The 16,446-nt window shown below is 41.6% G+C and overlaps 1 protein-coding gene across 1 annotated transcript in view; it reads left to right on the top strand.

Annotated features, from left to right (window-relative positions):
• The window catches only part of coch (coagulation factor C homolog, cochlin (Limulus polyphemus)), a 50,340-nt gene extending 35,346 nt beyond the window's left edge, over positions 1-14,994 (top strand). Inside the window, exons 7-12 of the mRNA XM_086003418.1 lie at positions 551-613; positions 696-843; positions 1,011-1,114; positions 9,472-9,698; positions 12,795-13,308; positions 14,341-14,994. Of these exons, the coding sequence (XP_085859544.1) occupies positions 551-613; positions 696-843; positions 1,011-1,114; positions 9,472-9,698; positions 12,795-13,308; positions 14,341-14,516 (1,232 nt within the window). The 3' untranslated portion in view covers positions 14,517-14,994. The remainder of the gene's footprint in view (positions 1-550; positions 614-695; positions 844-1,010; positions 1,115-9,471; positions 9,699-12,794; positions 13,309-14,340) is intronic.
• Positions 14,995-16,446: the final 1,452 nt, after the last annotated feature.

Genomic DNA, 16,446 nt, shown 5'->3' with positions numbered 1-16,446 from the left:
ATTGGCGCACACAGCTTTTCAAAAGGAATTTCAGTCATGGTGAAACTGCAGTCCCACAATTGTCTTTATTTAATTCTGAAGTGTCTGATTATCTTCATCCAATTCTGTTCAACTGAGGATGTATGATACCACAATTGTTGGTTAAAATTGAATTACTGAGATAGAGAAAGACAAAATGGATTGGAAGGGATTTTGGAAGTGGGTTATTTTGTGGAGAACTTCTGAATAATTTTAATATAATAAAAATGCAAAAGATTTAGAAAATACACATGAATGCAATATACAGATGGCTCATCTTTATTGTGTAGTACTGGTAAAAAATTTTTTTTAACAATATGGCAGACAAATACTGTAACAGGCAAATGAGCACTAAATGTGAATGCTTTGCAAGACTGTAGTAGGTTTTCTGAAAAAAAATCTCATTTAAAAAGGCCATTTCTCCCCCCTCAATTTCAACAAGATACCGCAGTTGACTCCTCATGCATGCATCAAAATATAATGCATAAAAAGTGTATTTCAACTAATATTTTCCATTATTGAAATATTTTAGCACGAACTATAAAGAAAAAAGCTGCAAAAATTGGGAGAAAGAATTCAAAACAGGTAAACAAAGGTAAGGCTCCCTCCACACCCAATGCTTTTTTGAGTGGTATTTAACCAACAGATTGAAAAGCAATTCTTTCTTCAACCGACAGAATGCAAAGCTGATATCGCCTTCTTGCTTGATGGAAGCTGGAATCTTGGAAAGCGCAGATTTAACTTACAGAAGAATTTTATCATTAGAGTCACCAATTTACTTGGTATCGGACTACAAGGACCACTTGTTGGCATTGTACAAGTCAGGTAAATGAAGTGGCAAAAAATTGTGCAAAATTCCTTTCCAAACCTTTGCGTAAGTTAGACTTGACCAACATTTGCACCCTGTTAATGAAAACACAAGTGCCTGCATTGGTATAAGAAGAGTTACAATGATGGTGTTTTCAGTTTTGCTTTGTGTGTTATTTATACAGTGAGAATCCTAAAACTGAGTTCATCTTAAAAGACTTCACTACTTCAAAGGATGTTGCCACTGCCATCAAAAATGTGACATACAGAGGGGGCAGCACCAATGTTGGTGAGTGACACACTCTCTTAACAATGACCTTATTAATGTTATTCTCGCTTCTTATGCATTTTTCATTTTGTGAATTTTGTGCTTCTCCTGTTATAAAGTCTGCTTCTTTCACTCTGCTAACACTTGATCAAGCTGACAATTTGGAACCACATAGTGCCCCCCAAAAAACAATTAGCACAGGGAAGAATACTAGGAACTAAATAATATTGCTTATCCCTACCCATTTTTCTCCCTTACTGTAGGTTGTACACATTATTCCCTAAACAAGAGAGCATACAATTCTCATTGTGCCATTTCTGTAACCAACAGTTACAAAGTGCAAGTCTTATCTCCACCATTTCCTCTGGATAATCCAACTTTGAAAGGGAACACACCGTGTGGATGATTCCAGGGAAAAAACGCAACCCATCGCTCCTTGATGCAGTGCATTGATAAACCACTGTACTGCACTTCTTGACCTGTACACTGGTTTATATTTATGATGAGGTTTGGAAAGTGATTTTTTTTTAAGGAAGCCTTAGTTTGTCTGATTTTCACATTTTCTGGTGTAGATAAATAGTTATTCTGTGCTGTGGCTGGTTCCAGAGCACAAATAATTCATTTCCTGGTCATCAATACAGAGTGAGAAGTTTTCACTAATGTCATTAAATCTGCACTTTTTCCAGACACTTACACACAGACTCGCTGGCAGCGATTTTCAAAATCTAGAAACAGTAAATCACTGTAGTTAAAAAAAAGGACTTAGTTTTAATCGAAAATTCATTCCGTAAAATTGTCAGTAAGACAAGCATTGGTGATGGATGGTGAGTTATATTTTTAGCACACTGTTGGACTGAAATGGTCATTGTAATCGACTGAAAAACTACCATGTGTGAGAAAATAGTTCCCTCTGTTTCTCTTCGGCACTAGGGGCAAAAGAACAGAGAACTTCTGGCAATTAACATTACAGAGCACAGGCTATAACCTGAATAAAACAGGTAGAAAGGGTCCCCCAAGTATATTAATGTGGTTCCCTGCCACACACTGGTGCATTACTGCTGAGAAATCAGGACCTGCTGAACCTGCATTTCAGTGCCCTCTCTCCTATTCCATGCTCACTATTTTTACCGCTTGATGACCCTTTAACATGCTGCCTATGTCCATCTTTCCTTTTCTCTCAATTTTGCGTCTTTTAATCTGCTGTGTCATTATTTTCAATGGATTAGTCCATTTACACCTAACAGAGAACCTGCACTTGTACCTAATACAAACTGTTTCTCCCATCACAAAAGTAAAAACATATTAACTTGCTCATTGAAAAAGTAGGGTAAGAAGTGCCATAGTAGTAAATGAAAAGTGTTTCATTAGGTAGAGGAAGAAATATAAAAAGTGCTGTAGGAGCAAATTAATAAATGATAGATAAATGTAGATACTTAAATATTTAAAAATTGTAAAAAAAACAGACCAGAAAGCAAAAGTGCAAAGATGAGTTTGAGGAAAATATAAATCAATAATTAACTGTGATGTACTTTTTCTCTATAGTGTTTAATACATGTTGTGAAATGCTAATACTGATCACATGGACGCTCATTTATTCAGCTGCTTTCCCAGTTATGAATCACCTTGTCATTTAAAATGTGGGGTACAATAATTTTGAAAGTGCTACTATCTATATATATAAAGCGGCTCTTCTGTCTGTCTGTCCGCCTGGTCTCTATGCGTTTGGAAGTTACAGAGCGTACCGACGCGCGCGTCGCCTCAAAAGAAAGCTTGCGATTCCGGACCGGTTATAGGCCTATTTACGTTTCGGCCGGACAAAAATCCCGCCCGCGGTATCCCAAAAACGTTCAGCGTTCCGCTCTCATTAGCGACCGTCTGACGTCGAGGTCTTCGACCATTGACCAATCCTACGCTTCCGTGACCTGACCGGTCGACCAATCGGTGCGTGTGTGGGCGGGCCTTATCCTTCTGAACCGAGGTGAGTGGCCGCCATCTTGATTTTTCACGATTTCCACACTTTCTGTGTGTTAGGGAACTAAGGTAAATATTTGAATTATGTGTTAGGGAATTAATTAACAATTTATTTCAGTTTTATATTGTGTTTAGCAACCCCCCCCTCCTCACCCTCGCGCAGGGGGGACTCGGTGCTGGTCTCCAGGCCCGCTGCAGGCAGGCCTGAAGCTCCAAAAATTTCTCTATCTCTCTCTCCTTCTCCTCTTCCCTCTCTCTCCTTCTCCTCTTCCCTCTCTGTCTCTCTCTACTTCCCCCTCTCAGGTTTGACGGTGTCGGGGCCTGAAGTGAGCCGCTCTAACGGCCGCCAGCCCGCGGGGTTTCCCTGCCTACTCCCCGCTCTAACGGCCGCCAGCCCGCGGGGTTTCCCTGCCTACTCCCCGCGGGCCGCCTCGCCCGCGCATGCGCCGCCCGCCCGCGAGAGCCCGCTCTGACTTTTTTTTTTAAACGGCAACCACGCATGCGCACAGCCGTTGCGCAGCTGCCTTGACGCCGGCACGCATGCGCACGGCCCCCGTGACGCCAGCACACAGCCTCGGGAAATCGCGGGGGGAGAGCCTCGGGAAATCGTGGGGGGGAGAGCCTCGTGAAATCGCGGGGGGGAGAGAGCCTCGGGAAATCGCGGGGGGGGAGTGCCTCGGGAAATCGCGGGGGGAGAGCCTCGGGAAATCGCGGGGGGCGGGGTGGAAAGAGCCTCGGGAAATCGCGGGGGGGGGTGGAAAGAGCCTCGGGAAATCGCGTGGGGGGAGTGCCTCGGGAAATCGCGGGGGAGGGGGAGGAGAGAGAGGGGGAGAAGAGAGAGAGAGGGTGGGGGAGGAGAGAGAGAGGGAGGGGAGCGAGAGGGTGGGGGGGCGAGGGAGGGTGGGGGGAGGGGAGAGAGGGTGGGGGGAGCGAGAGGGTGGGGGAGCGAGGGAGGGTGGGGGGAGGGCAGGGAGAGGGGGGAGGGAGGGAGAGAGAGTAAAGCAGGGAGAGACTGGGAGGGAGAGAGAGGGAGGGAGAGCGTGAGGAGAGTAAAGCAGGGAGAGACGGGGGAGGGAGAGAGAGGGTGAGGGAGGGAAGGGGTGGGACAGGGAGGGAAAGAGTGAAGGGGTGGGAGAGCTTACCTTCTTCCTTCGCAGGGGTCCATCGGGCCACCTTCCCCCCCCCTGTCGCGCTCTCCCTCTTCCCCCCCGTCGCGCGCTCTCCTCTTCCCCCCCGTCGCGCTCTCTCTCTCTTCCCCCCGTCGCGCTCTCTCTCTTCCCCCCCGTCGCGCGCTCTCTCTCTTCCCCCCCGTCGCGCTCTCTCTTCCCCCCCGTCGCGCTCTCTCTTCCCCCCCGTCGCGCTCTCTCTTCCCCCCCGTCGCGCTCTTCTCTTCCCCCCCGTCGCGCTCTCTCTTCCCCCCGTCGCGCTCTCTCTCTCTTCCCCCCGTCGCGCTCTCTCTCTTCCCCCCGTCGCTCTCTCTCTTCCCCCCCGTCGCTCTCTCTCTTCCCCCCCAGTCGCTCTCTCTCTTCCCCCCCAGTCGCTCTCTCGCTTCCCCCCCCCCGTCGTTCTCTCTCTTCTCCCCCCAGTCGCTCCCTCTCTCTCTTCCAACAACATGCCCTCAAAAAAGCCTCTGCACCGCCCCCCCCACTCGCTCTCTCTCTCTTCCCCCCCCCACTCGCTCTCTCTCTTCCAACAACAACATGCCCTCGAAAAAGTCTCTCTCCCCAGTCTCTCTCTCTCTCACTCCCAATCTCTCTCTCTCTCACACTCCCAATCTCTCTCTCTCTCACACTCCCAATCTCTCTCTCTCACACTCCCAATCTCTCTCTCTCTCACACTCCCAATCTCTCTCTCTCTCACACTCCCAATCTCTCTCTCTCTCACACTCCCAATCTCTCTCTCTCACACACTCCCAATCTCTCTCTCTCTCACACTCCCAATCTCTCTCTCTCACACTCCCAATCTCTCTCTCTCTCACACACTCCCAATCTCACTCCCAATCTCTCTCTCTCACACGCCCAGTCTCTCTCTCTCTCTCACACTCCCAATCTCTCTCACACTCCCAATCACTCTCTCACTCCCAATCTCTCTCTCTCTCACTCCCAATCTCTCTCTCTCTCTCTCCTTCCCTCTCTCTCTCTCCTTCTCTCTGTCTCTCCTTCCGTCTCTCTCTCTTTCCTTCCATCTCTCTCTCTCCTTCCCCCTCTCTCTCTCTCTCTCCTTCCCTCTCTCTCTCTCTCCTTCCCAGTCTTCCCCCCAGTCGCTCCCTCTCTCTCTTCCAACAACAACATGCCCTCGAGAAAGCCTCGGCACTGCCGGGCTCCCCCAGCTAGTAACTTATAAAGAGCCTCCCTGCCCTTGTCGGGTTCTGTTCTGCTGAGATAATTCCTACTGTCAGAGTAGGCAGTTAAGCTTCTGCCGCTCTGAAACTAGCTGCTGGGACAGGAGAGAGAACACCTTCAGATGATGTCCTGTGAACTTTCCTTCACTCACAGTTGCTCAACTGAATATTGGAATTGTCATGTGATGTGGACAATTGCAGGTGTGAACATGCACTGTCTATGGGTCTTGGTGGATTGAAACACCAACTTATTCTATCACTAAGCAACCTTAACACTGCATTTAAAAAAACACTTTAAGACAAATATTGACAGCAATCTGGAAGATTCTCCAGTGACCAATTACCATTCTCTTTAGTAATTAATGACTGCAATTGAGGGCTATAGTGGTAAACCATTGACCACCCTTAGTGACTTTGTGCAAGGCAATGATGTCCTCCCCTTTGGATATTATAACACGCATTTAGTCATAGGCATAATCGTAGTCACTATTTCTAGACTATTGACATTGCTGGCGTTACTGAAGAGCACAGTAACGAGCAACTGGAGAATCTCCAAAATTCCCTCATTGGAAAGTAGAAAGGTTTGCTTTCAGATTCATCCCAATGGGAACCAGTTGGTGCTGTTCCAAAGGACTTTATACGAGTTGGTCTGAAACCCTTCCATTACAAACAAGGAAATTTATACACTAAATAAAATGTAACAGACTCAGAACTAAACTTTTCAAGAGCCCTCTTTTTAATTTCATATTGAAGTTCAGTTCTAAAATTAATGGTATGTCTGTAATTAATTTTCAACCAGTTTAAAATGTATCCATCGTATTATTTTTTTACTGATTTTTGTTCGCTGTTTCCAGTCTTGAGTTGGGAACTATGAGATGAGTGAGAGCAGCCTGGGAAAGGGGGCAAATCAACCAATTCTCCTCCCTGCTTTCTCAATAAGTGCTTTGTCTCCACTCGACACTTTCTCTGACAGTGTGACCAAGACAGGAATTCCCCATGAAAATCCCAAATGCAAAACAATTTTTGACAGAGACCCGTAATATTTTATTGGTCCATTATAGTTAACAAATTAAATGTCCTTTTACACTATGCATGCTGATTTTATTATTCAAGAGGGACTGAGTAACACATTTCATAATAGGACATTTGCAGCAAAAATATTTTGCAAGTCTACCGTTTTTCAAGGTAAATATAATAAAGTAGAATTAAGGAATGCATCAAAGCAAGAGAGAAGTCTCAAATTACTGCTTCTTATTGTTAACAAAGTCACCCATTCTTTAATGGCTAGAGGATTGACATGGTGGTTTTAATGTGTTTTGTCTGTGCTCTAAATTTCAAATTTGGTTGCCAGCCCATTTCTATCGACCTCACAAGCCTTTACAAATGTTTCCGAGAAAAACATTTTTATAATGTGTCAATGTACAAAACATTGGTTAGCGTAGTGTTAAAAGTACAGTTTTGAGCACCCCATTATGGAAAGGACATTAAGCCTTATAGCATAGGCTCATCAGGATGATGCCAGGGATGGGAAACTATAGTTTTGAGCAGACTTGTGGTACTAGGACTGGAGCAGTGAAGGCAAAAGGTAGATTTAATAGAATTTAATATGAAGGGTTTTAGCGAATAGGGAAAGATTATTTCCTCTAGTTGGGGAATCAGCGATGAGGGGGGTTATCATTTTCACTAAGAGAGTGAAGTGAGAGATTAGGAGAAATGTATTTACAGAGGAGCATGGGTTCTTACCACAGGAAGATGTTGAGGCAAAGATCATTGTATCTTTCAAGGGAAAATTGGCTAGATATTTGAAGCAGAGGAAGACACAAGGCCATAGAGAGCGAACAGGAGGGTGGGATTAGTTTTTGATTACTCTAACTTGGGACCTGTTCAGATGGGTCGAATGGCCTCCTTCTGTGCTGTTAAACTTCTATATAAAACTGGTTTACTTTTTTTTTACAAAACTAACCAATTCTTCCAGTTTTGAAATTGTCACAAAGATTATTTAAAGTGGTGCATCACACTTTGGAAAGCGAGGTGGCTATGAATAGTTGCATGTAATTTTACTTCATTTGTAACTGATGCAATGATATTTTTGTGATAGATTGACAGTTTTTATATATCTTTGTATTAATTATATTGAGAAACTTAACCATGAAATTTGAGAAAATTAATTAAATCAAGTTTGAGTTTTAAAAAGTTTCAAAGTTCTGGGAACCTGGAAGAGGTGCAATGAATCTTTAACAATGGAGGATATATGGAGATTCTGTTTGAGATCAATGGAGATGTTGAGCCCATAGATGTCAAACTAAGGGTGAAGCCATCAAAGATGTGGGTCACACTGAGAAGCCCACAATAATTTTGCATCCCTAGTTCTCCTGAGGGCATTAAGAATCAACCATGTAGTGTACATAGGAACAGGAGTAGGCCATTCAGCCCCTCGAGCCTGTTCAGACATTCAATGAGATCATGGACTGGAGTCCTATGTAGGGGTGGCAGGTTTCCTTCCCTGAAGGACATTAGTGAACCACTGGGGTTTCTTCAGCAATCCAGCAGCTTTCATGGCCATTTTCTGGTGCTAGCTAAATGACCATATTGATTGAATTCAATTTCACATCTTGCTATGGTGGGATTATGAACTCTTAATCCCTGGGTTGCTGGTCCAGCAGCATAACCATTAGGCTAAGACCTAGTTAACCACCTAGATAAGAAGTGATCGCTATTACAGAAACTGTCTTCAAACAAGTGAAAGATCTTGATTATCCCATCAAAGATTAGATTGTAGTGATTCAACCATTGCAATGAGAAATGAATGAAGATATGTGTACTGAAACTGTACATTCTGAAGGAAGTTGATGAATGCAGAGTGGATTCATCAGAAAAGCATGGGAAGATTGGATAATGAGCCAACAAGGGCATTGATGTGGGAAGAAATATAGTGAGAAAGAGAAGAGAGCTCTGGGGAACCACTGATCGAAAAAGTTAGAGAATGAACAATCAACTAAAGCTGAACTAGAAGTATTTGATGTAAAATAGTATAGACTGCTTTTGCTAGCATCCAATAGCATCTCCATTCTCTATTCTTGAAATATAAGCCTTTCAAAACTAAAGCTTCACAGTTGGGGCTAGTGTTATATGTCCCGTGTAATGTTGGCCGACACTGCACAAACTTTCTCTTTTGTTCTTCTAGTTGCCTTTTCTGACTGGATTTCCCTGTGGTGGAGTCAGGCAACATCCCCATGATATAAAGCAGAGTTTGCAGTTCAGTAAACAATACCACCTCACTCTCTTCACTTTTACAAATTATGAAATCAGTGATTGTTTTTACAATAATTAAAACTAGGTCTGGATAATTCTACTTGTCAGTTGGGCTGGAGTGAGTTTAATTCCAGGTCTAGTGATCTAAAAACAAAACAGTATTTCTTCTCCATCTCCAACCCCTAATTGTTTTTTTTTCCTACCTTTTATTTTAATGAATCTGATCCTTTATGATCTGTTCAGGAACTCTCATACCCCACTGGTTCACTCCTTAAATGGTGGATATTTTCCTCTATTCTAATTAATTTTGTTTCCTGGTTAATGTTCAAGTAAAAGTTCTTGTAGATGAAATTAAAAGGAATCTACTCACCGAACAACAAGAATATTTGAGGGCAATGTGTTGGCACAGCACATTGAGCCCCACACATATGCTGCCTTGAAATGAGTTGATCACAAGTTTAATTCTAACAAACTACTCTGTTCTCAAATTGAGCGATGCAGTATCTCGCTTGGAGGGGGGCTGGAGATCTGCCTGGATGGTGCTTCATATCTCTTAGCAGACACCAAAGGGGCCAAGAACAGAGGTTAGCCTTTCCCTCCTGCCCACCGATCTTCTTGTGATATCCACACGGTCCTGGAAGACACAAAAAGATATGTGGATAAATTTCAAAAAAGGTTCCAGCACTGATTAAAAATGTCATGCAACAATCAATTTTTGTCACAGATGCCATCCTGAGCATCTTGAATTTAAATTGCACAGAATTTCTGTAAACTTTCTCTCAAGTTTATTCGTAATGTTAATTTTATACACCAGGTAAAGCACTAATCCACACAACAGAAAACTTTTTCACTCCCGATAAGGGTACACGGACCGGGTATCCAAAAGTCGTAGTTGTTCTGGTGGACGGATGGCCCTCAGATGAAATTGAGAGAGCTGCAAATCTGGCCAAAGAATTTGGCGTTAATGTTTTTATTGTCTCAGTTGCAAAAGCTCTTCCGGAAGAGCAAAAGATGGTCCTAGACCCCAATTACATGGAAAAGGTAAGACCACTGCACAAACTATTATAATTGACTATAACCTACAGCTTTTCTATTGAGACATGTTAAATAATGCAACCATTTGTGTTCTGTATTTATAGCAGTAAACAAGTACATTAAAGATTTTGATCATTTCCAATCCACTGCACCTGCTGGTGTTTTGACAGCTCCCCTCAGCACTTTGTTACTTGTGAATGTGTTGCCTGTAAGCCGTGAAATTGTTTTTCCTTGTGCCCTCATTAGCTTGTTATATTTTTTGTTTTTTTACTCCTTTTAATAATTCTGTAACTAATAGTGTACAATCTAATTTGATGCATTTGTTAATAACATCTGCTGAGAAATCTTTAAGAATTAACAAATATGCTAAATTTTAGGCATTTTAGAGAATAAATAAGGCACAGATTCACTGAAACACACTTCTCTACTAGATGCACACTCCAAGAAAACCAAACTCAGGACAGAAAAAAGGTGACTCAACCGTGGCTAACAAGGGAAATTAGGGATAGCATAAGATCCAAGGAGAGGACATATAAATTGGCCAGAAAAAGTAGTAAACCTGAGGATTGGGAGCAGTTTAGGATTCAACAAAGGAGGACAAAGGGATTAATTAAGAAAGGGAAAATAGAATATGAGAGTAAGCTTTCAGGGAACATAAAAACTGACTGTAAAAGCTTTTATAGATATGTCAAGAGAAAAAGATTGGTGAAGTCAAGTGTAGGTCCCTTGCAGTCAGAATCAGGGGAATTTATAATGGGGAACAAAGAAATGGCAGACCAATTAAATGCATATTTCGGTTCTGTCTTCACAAAGGAGGACACAAATAACCTCCCAGAGATGTCGGGGAACATAGGGTCTGATGAAAGGGAGGAACTGAAAGAAATCAGTATTTGTAGGGAAATGGTGTTAGGGAAATTGATGGGATTGAAGGCCGATAAAGCCCCAGGGCCTGATAATCTACATCCTAGGGTACTTAAGGAAGTGGCCCTAGAAATAGTTGATGCTTTGCTGATCATCTTCCAGCATTCAATGGAATCTGGAACAGTACCCATGGATTGGAGGGTAGCTAATGTTACCCCACTATTCAAAAAAGGTGGTAGAGAGAAAACGGGGTATTACAGACCGGTAAGCCTGACATCGGTAGTGGGGAAAATGCTAGAGTCCATTATAAAAGATGTAATAGCAGAGCACTTGGAAAACAATGACAGGATTGGACAAAGTCAACATGGATTCACAAAAGGTAAATCATGCTTGACTAATCTACTGGAATTTTTTGAGGATGTAACTGGTAAAATAGATAAGGGAGAACCAGTGGATGTGGTGTATCTGGACTTTCAGAAGGCTTTTGATAAGGTCCCGCATAAGAGATTAGCGTGTAAAGTTAAGGCACATGGGATTGGGGGCAAGGTATAGAGAACTGGTTGGCAGACAGAAAGCAAAGAGTTGGAATAAATGGTTTTTTTTCCGAGTGGCAAGCAGTGACTAGTGGGGTACCGCAGGGATCAGTCCTTGGGCCCCAGCTATTCACAATATATATTAATGATCTAGACAAGGGAACTAGATGTAATATCTCCAAATTTGCAGACGACACAAAGCTGGGTGGGCGTGTGTGCTGTGAGGAGGATGCCGAAAAACTCCAGGATGATTTGGACAGGTTGGGTGATTGGGCAAAAGCATGGCAGATGCAATATAACGTGGATAAATGCGAGGTTATCCACTTTGGTGGCAAAAACAGGAAGGCAGATTATTATCTGAATGGCAATAGATTGGGAGAAGGGGAAGTGCAACGAGACCTGGGTGTCCTTGTGCACCAGTAGCTGAAGGTAAGCATGCAGGTGCAGCAGGCGGTTCAGAAGGCAAATGGCTTGTTGGCCTTCGTAGCGAGAGGGTTTGAGTACAGGAACAAGGATGTCTTGCTGCAGTTGTACAGGGCCTTGGTGAGACCACATCTTGAGTATTGTGTGCAGTTTTGGTCGCCTTATCTGAGGAAGGATGTTCTTGCCATGGAAGGAGTTCAGCGAAGATTCACCAGGCTGATACCTGGGATGGCAGGAATGACGTATGAGGAGAGATTGGGTCGATTGGGCTTGTACTCGCTGGAGTTTAGAAGAATGAGAGGGGATCTTATTGAAAACTTATAAAATTCTGACAGGACTGGACAGACTAGATGCAGGAAGGATGTTCCCGATGGTCAGGGAGTCCAGAACCAGGGGTCACAGTCTAAGGCTAAGGGGTAGGCCATTTAGGACAGAAATGAGGAGGAATTTCTTCACCCAGAGAGTGGTGAACCTGTGAAATTCTCTACCACAGAAGGCAGTAGAGGCCAATACATTAAATATATTCAAGAAGGAGTTGGATATATTTCTTAAGGATAAAGGGATCAAGGGGTATGGGGAGAAAGCAGGGACCGGGTACTGAATTTGGATGATCAGCCATGATCGCATTGAATGGCGGAGCAGGCTCGAGGGGCCAAATGGCCTACTCCTGCTCCCATCTTCTATGTTTCTATGACAGGATACAATCAGTTCATAATTTGCATAAATTGTCATGGATCCACCACATTAAAGTGAAGTTCAGCTCAGCTCTTCTATATTACAACTGTTCCACTTTTTTTTCTTTAGCTGAGATTGCATTATAAGCCAGATACATTTACCAATTTATAAGGTTTGAGCTTCACATTGATGCAAAATGTGCAGAACAATTTGGGAGTGAAGTCGCTGGGCTGAATTCTGTGTTGTGAGAGCGCATCTCAGGGTGGTAATCTCACACTGCTTCACCATCACTGCAAACTTTAAAAGGTTCAGTCATATGGGAATATTTTACACTTCATTTTTAAGCATTTTAATATTAGCAAGAACCAACATTGGTTTCTTTATTATTAAAAACTTAACTACCGTTTGGACGTTTGTAAGCAGAGAGCTAGCCATGTAATTCAGAACCACCAACTCCAGTGTCACTGGTGTCAAATATGCAATATAATAGCATCATTAATTACTCAACAGTGAACGTTTCCAATACCAAGAGCAAGTGTGTCAGAAATTTCATACTGTCGCCACAGTAACGCTCAATATTTGATTTCTGATCGTTTTTCTCCATTCCCAGATTGTTTGCAAAAACAATGGATTATTTTCCTACGCTATCCCAAACTGGTTTGGGATGTACAAGTTTATAAAACCTTTAGCACAAAGGTTGTGCTCCTATAGCCAGATGACATGCAGTAGAACATGTTACAATTCAGTGAACCTTGGCTTCCTCATCGATGGGTCCAGCAGTGTTGGTGACGTCAATTTCCGCCTCGTTTTGGACTTCATCGCTGAAATTGTGAAACCCTTTGACATTTATCAGATCGGTTCAAGAGTTGGCGCTGTACAGTTCACATATGATCAGAGAACTGAATTTGATTTTGATGAATATTTAACGAAGGATGAAGTGCTAAATGCCATCAGTAACATCTATTACTGGAGTGGTGGCACAGCCACTGGGGAAGCAATTACTTATGCCACAAAGAACCTGTTTGGGAAACTGAACAACAACAACATGAACGTGCTGATCGTCATTACTGATGGCCAATCTTATGATGATGTTAAGGCTCCAGCAACTGTGGCACATCAATCAGGTAACTAATCTGTCTGGCTAATAAAAACATATCACAGCAAAGATAACTAGAATATGGCAATAAATAGTGCATTTCTTACAATAAGTATAAATATCGGGCTATCGTATGTTCATCAAAGTGTTACAACCTTAAAAATGTTCTCCACTTTAAACATCACACTCTTTGGACCCCTTGTGCCACATGTCATTCTCCAGCTGAAGGACTAGGCAGCCAAGCCACTCCCAGAGGTCTACCCATGCTAGTCTGTAACCAGTCAGTAGGAAGGGACACTTGGTTTAATTATCTTCAAGTTTCTGTCCCTTGTTACTAGAAGTGACTTCTGTTCATGCCTCTGATGGCAAGGATAAATTTGGGCACTTCCTGTGAATGCAATTATGACCACAATCATACATACTACTATTACTACTTTGCACTCCCAAATATTGTAAAATATTTAAGTTGAACAATTAGTGATAAAAATCACTGCTCTGGTGCACCTCTACAGTTGATTTTACAAAAGACAGTGTATTCTAAAATATACCACAAATAAGAACAGCTATCTTATACAACAGAAATATGCACCCCAAAATGACATTTTAATGATTTAGTGTTGAATAAATAAGACAGATTAACATTTCTAGTGATCAGGTGTTGGCATTGGAAAAAAAAAGCACAGTAAAAGAAAAACTTGCATTTATATAGTGTCTTAAAGAATTCTGTTTAGAGTGTGATGACCGTCAGTGGCCTTGGTCATTGCTAAATGTTAACAGAATGAAATAAAATTAAATAAAAACTGCTGAGAAGAGTGGCTTTCAGAAGCTATACTTTAAAAGGATATACACGAACTAATCAGTCAGCTACAGTAAAGCATATTTTCTTTAGGTAAAATGTTAGAATCAAAAATTGAGAAAGTCATTGAAAGTGACACCAACTTGGACATGAGCATTATCTCCCTCGGAAGTTTATGCCCACAATCTAATGTAATATTGGGTTGTTTTTTAACACTGAAATGTCTGTTTTAAGAGTTTATGATTTTTTACATTTTTTTTTTAGGTACCATAGTATATTCAGTTGGAATTTCATGGGCAATGCAAGATGAACTCAAAGCAATGGCTTCAGAACCCAAAGATTCGCATAATTTCTTTGTGAGAGATTTCCCGATTGTCAACAAGGTTGTGCCTGATATCCATAAAGGCATTTGCAAAGATTATTTGGCAGTAGCAAAGTGATCCAGCAGCAACCATGTACCTTGATATTCAAAGGAAATTCACTGCCTCTTGCCAACAACATATTAGACCTCTTAGGACAATACTAACATACATGCTAGTGCAATATTTTGTAGAAATCTAGGCCTGAATATTAACATAAAGTACTGCATGTGCTATTTCTCCTACTTTACAAATTATCCAAAATGAAATCAGGAATGGGAAGGCTTAGTTTACATGACATTATGTAAGAAGATGCCTTTATAACCGGATTGTGTAAGAGACAATGTATTGCATGTTTGAGAAAAGTTATTGGTTCAGTAAGAGAGTGTTTGAAAAACAAACATCATTGTGTTGGCCATTTGATTTCAGTGACAAGTAACATCAGTTAAAGACTCTAGATGTAAAATGACTGGTTTAAAATGTATTAAACATGTCCTTTTTGTCTGAATGTTGTGTAAGCTAATTTGCAGTTTGAAATAAATCCCAGCCTATTATTACATTTGATTGAGTAAGCAAGTGGGTATTACGTTTATTATGGATCTAGTCCTGGGTAATTTAGCAACTTTCCCTAAATGTTGGTTTTCATTAACATGAAAATAAACTTGAACAGCAAAAATTCAAGTGCAGAAAAAAAGCAATCACCCTCAAAATGGAACCAATCCCAAGCACTGAAAGTCTCCCTGAAACTGGACATTGTTTTACATTTTCAGAACATACTATATTCTTACTGTGTAAAACAAAATGTCCTCGAAAAGAAATTTAAGGTGGCATGGTTCATTATATTTCTTAGCACTGAAACTTTCTACTATTCCTAAGTATTTTTTAATAGTATTTAATAGTAATTACAAACTGCATATGCAACAAACCATTCACAATAATCTATCTAACTGAATTGATTGCTAAATATGGTCACAAATAAAATAATTTTGGTAGATTAAGGTACAGTTCTTCACTTCTTTATTGCATATAAAACATTAACACTATATTTGGCCTGTTGATAACTTTGCTGCCAAATTACCATAAACTGGAAAATTGCACTTTCGACAGTATGGGTTACTTCCACTCTGCATTTTTAGTTTGGATTTAACAAAGTAATTATTGATGCTTGCCAGTGAATTAAGAATACCATTTATTTGGGGAAGAGGTGGTAATCCCATGCACTTTAACTGACTATTGCCTAGTACTTAAAACTTCTTCTACTGCCAGGCTGTAGCAAAGTGAATTGCTGAGGTGAAGCAGCTTCCTTAGATACTGACTTCATAGAGTACAGAAATATTTAGAGCAAAGGCTGAGAAATCACGAGATATAAACTTTATTTGAACTCTGGTAAAGTTTATAGCATCAGGCTATAGAGAGCAGAAGTTTCAATTCCCAGTCTGCATTGTGCTAACTGATTCAGTTCCCCTGGAATAGGGAGCAAAAAAATGGGCCTGGGTTCCCATTCTTGATTGTAATCTAATGATTGTTGCTGGAAAGTGTGCATGTGTGGATGATGGGTAAGAATGGAATTGGGTTCATTTGTGATGCCTTTTGTGGTTGAATAGCCTTTGATCACCGTTAACGTTCACATATTAAAAATGGCCAGTTAGATGAAGTGCAGGAAGGTTAGCTGCACCTATGCAACTGTACCTCGCAAGAACCGGCATCTTCGGGAGATGATGGAAGAAAATTGGAGAGGGAAAAATATATTATCTATGTCTTTTTTACAATAATTTCCAGAGGAAACCAAGCCAGAACAGACACTGATAGTCAAATCCAAGCCAGTTTCTTATTGGTGCTATCTGATTGGCTGAAAAATGTGTTCCTTTCACCAAATATCTTACTTTGCTGTTGCAGCAGCTGTTCTGCACTCTGAGAACAAGGAGGTTCAAACAGAAGAGCAAATGAAAACCAAATGAAAGTTTATACATGACCGACGCTAATTAGAAGTATTAACAGCGGTGTGAGAAAT

The sequence above is a fragment of the Somniosus microcephalus genome, chromosome 12 (assembly GCF_052327205.1).
Source record: "Somniosus microcephalus isolate GS21.2 chromosome 12, FLI_Smic_1.0, whole genome shotgun sequence".
Taxonomy (NCBI): Eukaryota; Metazoa; Chordata; class Chondrichthyes; order Squaliformes; family Somniosidae; genus Somniosus; species Somniosus microcephalus.
This window is presented reverse-complemented; position numbering and strand designations above follow the sequence as displayed.